Source organism: Leucopleurus acutus, assembly GCF_964270905.1.
Source record: "Leucopleurus acutus genome assembly, chromosome: 11".
NCBI lineage: Eukaryota > Metazoa > Chordata > Mammalia > Artiodactyla > Delphinidae > Leucopleurus > Leucopleurus acutus.
This window is the reverse complement of record NC_139152.1, coordinates 58287080-58298246: the sequence shown is the minus strand read 5'-3', so window position 1 is coordinate 58298246 and position 11167 is coordinate 58287080. Positions and strand designations below refer to the sequence as shown.

General features: G+C 39.3%; 1 protein-coding gene across 3 annotated transcripts in view; it reads left to right on the top strand.

Annotated features, from left to right (window-relative positions):
- Nucleotides 1-1382: 1382 nt before the first annotated feature.
- The window catches only part of LOC309969064 (uncharacterized protein), a 189772-nt gene continuing 179987 nt past the window's right edge, over nucleotides 1383-11167 (top strand). For all 3 annotated transcript variants that reach the window (XR_014326606.1, XR_014326607.1, XM_082850605.1), the window contains exon 1: nucleotides 1383-1496. Coding sequence is in view for 1 of the 3 variants with exons in the window: in XM_082850605.1 (XP_082706731.1) it covers nucleotides 1486-1496 (11 nt within the window). In the remaining 2 variants the exon portion in view is untranslated. The remainder of the gene's footprint in view (nucleotides 1497-11167) is intronic.

Below are 11167 nucleotides of genomic sequence, written 5' to 3'. Positions count from 1 at the left end.
AACATGTGTGTACATTGATTTTTTTCCCCTGTATTAAGAATGGCTCTACATAACTTCAGAGAGGGAAAAGCAGCGTTACTGTTTGCTTGGGTATGCTTTTCATAGTTGCTGATTCTTTTTGAAGATGTGGCTAGGATTGGTGTTGGTAGAGAACTAGGGTAAACACAGATTATGCCATGGATTCTGGAGCCTGCCATGAAATGGGCCTGGGAGTATGTCATTGTCTTTCTAGAATGACTCTTATAACTTCCCACCGCCCCTGAACCTCACATTTCATTCACAACAAAATGGATGGTTTCTTTCAACTAGCATGCCCTTCCCACTTCTGCTTTGAGACTCTTTAATCAAGTTTCCACTTTATGACCAGAGTGGTCTAATAAAAATGCAACTCTGACAACCCACTTGTATGCTTACAATTCTTCAGTGGCTCCCCGTTACATTTAAAGTAAAATACAACCCCCTTCCTAGAGCCCACAGGGCCTTACATGACCTGGCACTTACCCTACCCTCTAACCTCTTCTAGCACCGTGTTCCCTCTCCTCATTAGGCTCCAGCCCAAGCCTTCTTGAAGTCTTTTCCTGACTCAAGATGCACACAGTAGTATTTCCTCCACCTAGAACATTCCGTCTTCCATTGTCAGTGTAATTGCTAACTCCTCAGAGACTTTCCCTGACTGCCCAATCTAAATTAGATACTCCTGTTATCATTTCTCTAATTACCTTGTGCTTTTCCTTCAATGTACTTATTATAATTTAGGATTACATCTTATTTATATGTTTGTTTAATATCACCTTTCCCCCACCTGAGTACAAGCCATGAAGACAGTTTCTATACCTGTTTTTTCCCTACCACTGACTAGCTTATAGTAGATATTCAATAAACTTTCTTGAATAAATAAATGCCCTTTCAAAAGCTGTTTCTCAGCCTGGAATGCAACAAAAATAGCTAACATTTATTTTGCACTAAAATCCTAAGCACTGTGATAATATTACAAATCAGTTGATCCCAGAGCTGGAGCAAAGATGGGAGGTGCAACTAGGTAGCGTGTAATGATAAAGACATTCTATACATAGGATGCTAACTTTTTGTTCTTCTGCTGGATTTCACTGACTGTTTTAAAAGCAATTTATAGGGAAAGAGCACAGAAGTATTCGGTCAAACATCATAGTCTATCCTATTATAATCTAGATATTCTTGTGTTATGGAGAATACAATGTAATTGAAAAGCTGAGATGTGTAAGAGGATCGATGTGGGTTTGTTTTAAAGAGATGAATGCTCGTATCAACTTTTCAATCCTTTTGGTGGGGATAAGTAAGGATAAAACTCAACTATCTTTCATTTTCTCTAAATTTGAAAATATTCTTTCTGCCCTCACAGCTGTTTGTGATTGGGAGCAGAGAACGGATAAAGCTATCGTTTGAGCTCCCCCTGCTGGTCGTGAGTGATGCTTTTACCGGAAGACAGATGAAGAGAGTGCAAGCAGTATGGCTGAAAGGTGGGGATGAAACGACTTTACCGTTGCTGTTACACTCCTCATGGTAAAGGTAGGAAGCACACATGCTAATTTTAAAACAATTTTTAACAGCCATGTTGAGATATAATTTACATGCCATAAAGTTCACCCTCTTAAAATTTACAGTTCAATAGTTTTTTTGTTTGTTTGCTTTTGCGGTACGCGGGCCTCTCACTGTTGCGGCCTCTCCCCTTGCGGAGCACAGGCTCCGGACGCGCAGGCTCAGCGGCCGTGACTCATGGGCCTAACCGCTCCATGGTTCACGGGCCTAACCGCTCCGCGGCATGTGGGACCTTCCTGGACTGGGGCACGAACCCGCATCCCCTAGCATAGGGGGGCGGACTCTCAACCACTGCGCCACCAGGGAAGCCCTACAGTTCAATATTTTTAGTATATTTACAGAGCTGTGCAACCATCACCATAATCTAATTATAGAACATTTTCATCACCCTACAAATAAAACTTCTATCCATTAGCTATAATTCCTTATTTCTCACTCCATTCCTCCCTGCCCTTAGCGCCTGGTAACCACTAACTAATCTTTCTGTCTCTTGTCACTTACCTATTTTGGACATTTTGTATAAACGGGATCATACAATATGTGGTCTTTTGTGATTGCCTTACTTCACTGAGCATAATGTTTTTGAGGTTCACCCATATTGTAGCACGTACCAAAGTTTCATTGCTTTTTACTGGCAGATAGTCTCCCACCGTATAGATATACCACACTTCATTTATCTATTTATTAATTGCTGGACATTTGGATTATTGTTTCTATTTTTTGGCATATGAACAATGCTGCTATGAACATTAGACATTAGTGTACACGTTTTTATGTGGACATGTGTTTTCAGTTCTCTTGGGTGTATACTTGAATAGAATTGTTGGGTCATATCTGTTTAACATTTTGAGGGACTGTCAAATTGTTTTCCAAAATGGGTGTACCTTTTTACCTTCTTACACAATGCTCTCTTGGATAGATTTTAAAAGTAGTACTTCAGGGCTTCCCTGGTGGCGCAGTGATTGAGAGTCTGCCTGCCGATGCAGGGGACACGGGTTCGTACCCCGGCCAAGAAGGATCCCGCATGCCGCGGAGCGGCTGGGCCCGTGGGCCATGGCCGCTGAGGCTGCGCGTCCGAAGCCTGTGCTCCGCAACGAGAGAAGCCGCGACAGTGAGAGGCCCGCGTACCGCTAAAAAAAAAGTAGTACTTCAGATAAAGATAACTTCCATTTTAAAAAAGTAGTACTTCAGATAAAGATAACTTCCATTTAATAAATGTGCTTTATCAATTACACTTTCTTCTATTATACGTGTGTATTTTTGCATTGTCCCCATTTGCTTTTTTATTGCTGCTCCATCTATCTCTTCTTCATTATACTGTGAAATCTCTCTGGTTTTCTCCCCTGTAAAGATGGGTGATGAGATGATGTCCAAATTCTTGCTCAGCTCAGAAATACTAGGTCAGGATGAAAAACAGAAGTGCTGTCTCGATTGCCTGCTTCCTCAGTGATATTCCTGGAAAACGTCTGGAGAAGCGTATCACAATGGCTTAGACTGTTGATTCTGGAGTCAGACCATCTGGGTTTAGATTTTTGGTCTTACCACTTTCTCATTGCATAACCTTGGGCAAAGACTTAATTTTCTAACTCTCATGCGTGAAATGGGAATACTAACAGTAGTAATCTAATGGGATTGTTATGGAGACCGAGTGAGAAAAAATGCTTCACGGAGTGCCTGGTACATAGATCAGGAGCTCTCAGTAAATACTGGCTATTATTGAGTCTAACTTACTCTCAGCTCTCTGAACCTGGCACTGGAACTACAAATAGGTCTGTAGGTGTAGAGATTGCTCTTGGAATGGGTATTTCATTAACTTGGGGCTCCTGTAGAAAGCAGGAAGAGAACAGGATAAACAATCAAGACGGCTGCTATTTTATCAATGTCTTCAATCAGCAGAATCTTCAATCTACAGCTCTGTCTTCAGATGCAAAGTGCTCAACCATGGCAAAAATTTTGTGGCATTGAAGGGCTGAAAGATAGTATGAAATAGAAAATTTGCACTTCTTGTTAATTTAACTCCTCTAAAACTTGTTTTGGGGGGCCATCTACCATATTTAAAATTTTATAAAAGCAATGAGCCCTGTCTACATAAAATACTAAAATGTGTATGCACCCTAAATTTGCATAAACTTTCCGGGTAGTCGTGTATTGAAGCATTGAAGGCCATAGGAGTCCATGTTAATAAGCGCTGCATTAGACATAAAAGATTATTTATTTATGTAGCTTCCTTTAGGCATTCTGAAATTCTTTTTTACTTTGAAAAAATTTTATTCCCATTCTTCTCAGAAAACCTGGAAAAATGCATGTAAATCCCGTGCTTACACCATTAAAATGGTCAATCCGTTTCCCGCCCATGCTTTAAAAAATTATACTCATGGGATTTAGGGAAAGATACTATGAATCTTAAGTTCTTGGTACAATAGAGACAAAAATGATACTCAGAGAAAAATGCATGGCTTCCATGTATGTAAAGATTTTTGAGCTCAACTCTGGGATACTAAGGCTGTGTTATGAGAGCCTTGAGCATTTTGTACATGAAGGTAAGAGAGTAGAATGGAGAATGTGATGTCTTTTCTCCACATTGGGATGGACGGGAAGGCAGCACTGAGTGGGACTCTGTGGTCCCTTCTGAGGTTTCCAGAGGCCTGGAGATCTGGGAATAGTCCAAAATCATCTCCCAGATCTTGGAGCTCTGTCAGCTTCTCAGAGACAGAGGAGGTGGAGAGTGCCTAGTGCTTTGGGATTCGTCCCTTGATGGCTGAGAAGTTCCCACTTTATCTCTAGAACTTGCAATATAGGGTTGAGATTAGATATGGAACGAAGCACTTTTTTCATCTTTACATAGATGCTGGTAGTTGAAGATGGTACCTCAAGATTTCTCCTCTGTTCCACCCTCCTCTTGGACTGCCATTCTATTACCTCCTCAATTCTTCTCTGCTTGCTTTTGTCCTGCCCAGTTCCCAGCCCTGTGTGCACAATGCAAGACTTACCCTTCCTATACCCAGGAGCTATCGTTGGATCCACTGTCTAGTGTCCGGAGATGTGGCCAAGTTTTCACTCTTCACTCTTTTACCCATCAATTTAAAATAAAACTCTGAATTCTAAATCAAGAAGCTGAATCTCCAATATGGGAGCTGATAGAAAAAGTTGTATGATCACTTATAAATTGGAATATTTTTGGCTAAATATCTTACATTTGCTCTCAGGAAATTGAAAGTTATAAACTGCAGCTCCAATCTGCTACTGTGAATAAGTTGATAACCAAAGGTTTTATTTTATTTTTTCATGAGGGCTCTTTGGACCTGTAATGCAAGAGGCATTTCAAAGTTTGGATCGCCCTTAAAAAAGAAAATGCCAAGTATGTTAAATTGTGCACTTAGCTTTCAGTGTGGAGGAACAAATCCCAGATTCAATGAACTAACACAAGTTTTCAGAGCTTGAAAGAGCATTTTCAATTAAGACACTGTACTTGCTGTGCACTGGCCGATTCTTTCTCCTGGAAAGCTTTGTTTCTCTGTGAAACTGAAAATCCTGCCATTGATCTGTACTCACAAAACCCTGTTGATTTAAACAGGACTCCCAGAGGTGGAACAACAGCAAAACCAAGAGACTCAATTTACTGAGCTTGGGTTACAGGAAACATATTTAATAGCAGACAGTTCCTGTTTTCATTGTTTTCCATCTAAGTTCCTACAAAATCAGATTGTCTTTAAATAGATGCTGCTGCCATTGGGACAAGGTTCAGTTTCACATCCCTAAAGAAATAAAGAGTTTTGTAAAAATTCACTCTACCTTGGCCTCACATATAATGGGCTTAGGTCAAGCCAAAAGGATCAAGATGGATATCACGCTAAAACAGTGATAGAATAACGACACCAAAGATGTGAAACACATACTTTTTTAGACTCTTTAATGTAACCCTCAATAACCAAGGAATGAGTGCTGGTGGAAGGAAGTGAAAAGGGATTTCATTTGAGAGCAACCTCTTTTTGTCTTTTTTAGAAGCATAATACAGGTTGGTTTTAAAGACTTCTAAGGAAGAAAAGCAGGGGAAGTAGTTTGAGAAAACCATCACTTAATGATTGATCTCATTGTTTGGAAAGATCCTGGGTTTGGCAGGATTCCTGGAGTTTTGCGTTGAAAGAGATGAACTTTGACCAAACAGTGATAAAGCTAATGCTAATAATGATTATGATGGCGATGATGATGGCTCATATTTATTGAGCACATAGTATATGTCACAGGTCCTATGCTAAGCATTTTCTCTCTCTACAATCTTGTTTAATATAATAACAATTCATAATGCTTGGATTAAGGCTCTACCCTGGGTGGCCTCATAGTATGATAGTTAAGGGAAGGTGCAGGGTTTTAGTTCTTCTCCCACCATGAAATAAGTGACCTCAAGTAAGTTATCTCTGAGTCTTTGTTTCTTAATCTGTACAATGGCACAGTAAGGCCTACCTCATTGGTTTTCAGAAGGATTAAATAACACAGGCCAGCAGTGGAGACAAACAAACTGCCTTACAATTTGAATACAGTGAGATCCATGGGATATGGATTAAAGCACTGGGAGCAGCTTGCGGGAGGATTTTCTGCTCTCCCAAGACTTTGGGGATGCAGGACTCCTGGAGAAGCTGCCCTCTAAGTGGACCCCTGGGCTATGGATGGAAATAAGTCAGGAGAAGCTGAGGGAAGGGTGTGCTAGGTTGAAGGATTAGCATGTTTGTGGGGAATTGTCTGTTGCTGAGCAGCCTTGATGCAGGGAGGGGAAAGGCTGAGAGACAAGCCAGAGAAATAAGCTGACCCAGGTCCTGAAGGCTTTGGATGGCGTGCTAGGGAGTTCGAACTTTCTCCTGAGGTCAGAGGGTAGCCGTTGAAGAGTTTTAAATAGGAGATTGACATAATTAGATTTGCTTTTTTGTGAAGTTCATTCTCTTTGAGATTAAAGATACTGTCTGTCAGGACTTCCCTGGAGGTCCAGTGGTTAGGACTCCACGCTTCCAATGCAGGAGGCATGGGTTTGATCCCTGGTTGGGGAACTAAGATCCTACGTGTGGCGCAGTGCGGTCAAAGAAAAAAGATACTGTCTGTGAACAGAGACACTTTCTTGACCTCATGTTTGAGCAGATTCATAACCTTGACCTCTGTTTGGGGACTGTCATCAAGTGAGCTAGCAGGTGTTTGACTCCCGCTGCTCTGACTGCTGTTATAGCATTTTATTGCTTTGAATTGTTTCTTATCTGAGATAAGGGTGGTGGTTCAGAGGATGGAAGGCTGCATCTCTGCTCGTAGGCATGGCTGTGGTCCATGGGGTGGGCCGCCCGAATACATTTTTTTTCTTTTTTTTTTTTGACTGTGCCGCATGTGGGATCTTAGTTCCCCGACCAGGGATTGAACCCCGGGCCCCTGGCAGTGAGAGCGCAGAGTCCTGACCCCTGGACTGCCAGGGAATTCCCCTTTTTTTTCTTGAGTTGCCTTGTTTGTGGATTATACACTTACTATATTATATGCAGCTAAAATTTAATCTCAGATTGACTTTCAACTGCTTTCTTCTGGATTGCAACCATTTCTGAGAGGTGGTTAGGCAAAGAGAATCATTTTCTAATGTTAATCTAAGTAAAACAATAGTAAAGAACATTTGTAGACATCCTGTCTCTTCTTACCCTCAACCTGGCTGCTTGTTATTTGAGTAAAACACACAATAAAATCCAACTGCATGAGTAATTTCTTTTGGAGTGGGGAGGGTTATCTGTGCTTCTGCTCGCCTTGAATAGAAAATTGACTCCATTTTATGACAATATTATATTCCCTGAAAAGTCCAAGAAAATCATATTTAAAAAAAATTAGGTAGTAATGTCTTTCTAGGTCATATTTTGTTAAATGATTTGCAATTACTATTTTGTAAAATATTTGTCAAAATATCAACTCCTGCATAGTTACAAGGTTAAAGTTAGATATGACAAGAATAAAAAGGCACGTTAGACTGTTGGATTTCTGGTGAAGCAAGCATTTAAATATTGAAATCAGGTGACTGCTTATTTAGAACTCCATATGTTCTATACTTGTGGTAAAATTAGAAAGTTGTTAATATATCCACAAATAATAATCTGTGCATAGTGTCCAAAGGGTAAATAATTATAATTTAATTTTAAGAGAAATTAAGTGTCAGAGGACTATGATAAAACTTTTATTGGAAAATTTTAGAATTTCTTAAGAAAGAAAAATATGTATAATGGAAATTAAATATATTTGCTTTGAGTTGTTCGTGAAGTGACTTAGCACTCTTGGAGCATTTTATGTTTTACTAATGCTGTTAAATCCCATCTGGTGTTTGTAAAGTCTTTTACTATCCCCTGCTGGGACAGGCAGACATTGGTTTGCATGACTGTGTGTTCCCAAAATATTTTTAAAAAGTATCTAGTGGATTTATACCAACTGTAGCAGGATGATAGAAGACCACATTTCCATTATAATGCCTTCAGAAATGGAGACAAATGTCATCAGGTCACAAAAGATCCATCAGTTTTACACTGTGTGACATTTGGGGAAGAATGTGAATGATTAGTGGTTTTCAAAAGTTGTTTGGAATTCAATATCCTGTGTAGATATTACTTGAAAAATATTTATAGGTTCTGAGTCAGTGAGATGCAATTTATTCCTCCATGGAATTCATTCTAGAATGTGTGGAATATTGCCTTGAACCTTAGTTGTTCCGATATATTCCCTGGAAATATCATTATTGTCAACAAACAGGTTGTTCTGCCTCCTTGAGTGCTTTTTATTGTATTTTGACCACCCAACATCTCTGGAAATCAACAAGATCTTTGTGTAGAGAGAAAATAATTTAATTCAGCAAGAATTTATTGAATAACTTCTATATTTAAGACAGTCTGATAGGCATAGGGAAAAATGAAAAAGAATTAGACACCATCACTATCTTCAGACAATTTATAGTCTAGATAAAAAAGAAGATAAGCTAAGAGTCAGGAGAACCAGATGAAAAACAAGGTAAGTTAAGTTTCCAAAATGAAATATAATAAACATGTTATACTAACACTGAGAAAGGATTGATTAAATTTGATTGTGTGATTTAAAAAAAAAGCACCATGGTGAAAATAAAGTAGGCCTTAAAAGGTAACTCTACTTTTAATTTAAAGGAGGTAGTAGGTAGAGGTCAATATAGGTAAAGTAAGTAGCACATGTTAAAATTTATTATATTCGGTGGGAATGTAAATTGATACAGCCACTATGGAGAACAGTATGGAGGTTCCTTAAAATACTACAAATAGAACTACCATATGACGCAGCAGTCCCACTCCTGGGCATATACCCTGAGAAAACCATAATTCAAAAAGAGTCATGTACCACAATGTTCATTGCAGCTCTATTTACAATAGCCAGGACATGGAAGCAACCAAGTGTCCATCGACAGATGAATGGATAAAGAAGATGTGGCACATATATACAATGGAATATTACTCAGCCATAAAAAGTAATGAAATTGAGTTATTTGTAGTGAGGTGGATGGACCTAGAGTCTGTCATACAGAGTGAAGTAAGTCAGGAAGAGAAAAACAAATACCGTATGCTAACACATATATATGGAAGCTAAAAAAAAAAAGGTTATGAAGAACCTAGGGGCAGGACAGGAATAATGATGCAGATGTAGAGAATGGACTTGAGGACACGGCGGGGGGAAGGGTAAGCTGGGACAAAGTGAGAGAGTGGCATGGACATATATACACTACCAAATGTAAAATAGATAGCTAGTGGGAAGCAGCCGCATAGCACAGGGAGATCAGCTCAGTGCTTTGTGACCACCTAGAGGGGTGGGATAGGGAGGGTGGGAGGGAGACGCAAGAGGGAGGGGATATGGGGATATATGTATATGTATAGCTGATTCACTTTGTTATAAAGCAGAAACTAATACAGCATTGTAAAGCAATTATACTCCAATAAAGATGTTTAAAAAAATTTATTATGTTCCAAGATAAAGTCATGTAGAAGTCAGAATGCAGTGAAAAGAATTGGTGGCTAGACATCTGAATTTTAATCTTGGCTCTGGAACTAACAGTGTAAACTTAGGCAATGCTCAGCTAACATTTATTGAGTACTTATTCTCAGTCACTGCTTTACCTCCTGGAGTTACAATGCTGCTGACAGTCAGGGTATCTAATAGTACGCATTTTAGCTGGAGGAAATGAGAAGAAATAAATACAAAAATTAATGGAAAAAAAGAAAACAGCGGGTAGTAACTAGTACTGTGATAAAATAAAACTGGGTAATGTGATAAGGAGATAAGAGTGGGCTGCTTTAGGCTATCAAGAGAAAGGACCCATCTGAGGAGGAGGTGACATTTCAGCTGAGACCTGAATGACAGTGAACTTTCCATGTGAAGGTCTGTGTAAAGATAGTTCCAGAGCAATAGCAAATGTAAATATCATCTTTCTATTCCTCACTCCCCCAGACTCAAGAAGAAGAGATAGCAGGATGTAAACTGGAGGGAAGGCAGAATGATAGCCAGGTTCTAATTAAAGAGCTAGTAATAGGGCTAGTGAGTTTAACCACAGGGCTGGACCGAGGGCAGGGAAGCAGGTAGAGGCAGTATCATGGGTTGGTTGTAAGTAAGCACATTAAAATGGTTCCTCCATTTGTTTATATTTTTCTGTATATCAAGGTCTGATCAGTGATATTTCAAACATTATTGAGCTGACTGATCTTTTGCTTTCACAGTAGTTCTTCCGATATCTTTTCATTATAATATCATGTTAATCCATTATCTGCCTTTAAAAAGTGGTTAGTTGTTGTCACATCTTGTGTTGCAGAAATAGTTGCTTTCTCTGCTGCCTCTGATTTGGAGTGTGATTTGTGTTGACTTTTATGGATGGAGAAGAGGAATGAAATGAATTATGTGATAAAAGGGCACTGGACTGGGAGCCAGGCATATTGAGTTTTAGACAGTCCCAGCTCTGGCAGCTGTGTGACCTGGGATAAGACACTTAATATCTTTGGGCCTTGGTTTTCTCATTTGTATAACTAGTGAGTTAGATGATCTATATAATTGAACAGTCTGTAGTGTGCTAAAATCCAGCCCACGGGAAGACTATAGAATGTAATTTGAAATACTCATTTACAATAGTCAGTGTTATCAGTGGGTTGGCAATAGCTGCAAATAATAGTGGAAAGCACACACTGAAAGTAGCTTTAAGAAGGGGGGAAATTTACTATAACATAAGAAAAAGATTCTGAAGTAGGTTGGCTCCAGGTTTGGTTAATAATATTTATTACCTCCTAGGATTATTATGGTTATTCTATGAGGTGATAATGTTATTATCCCTACTTTACAGATGTGTCAGCTGAAAGCAAGAAAATTAATTCATTCATCCATGGTCACAAAGCCAGCAAGTGGCAGTGCAAGGTTTTACCCTCCCAGGCTGTCAGACTCCAGACCATATTCTTAGATGCTCTGTCGCCTCCTTTTGGCCGTTAAATCAGGATGCTTTAAATTACATTGTTTGCTTTGTTGACTGATTATCAAGATTAAGTGGAAAACCATGTGGAACCTTGAAAAATAGTCACCAGATTGACTACCA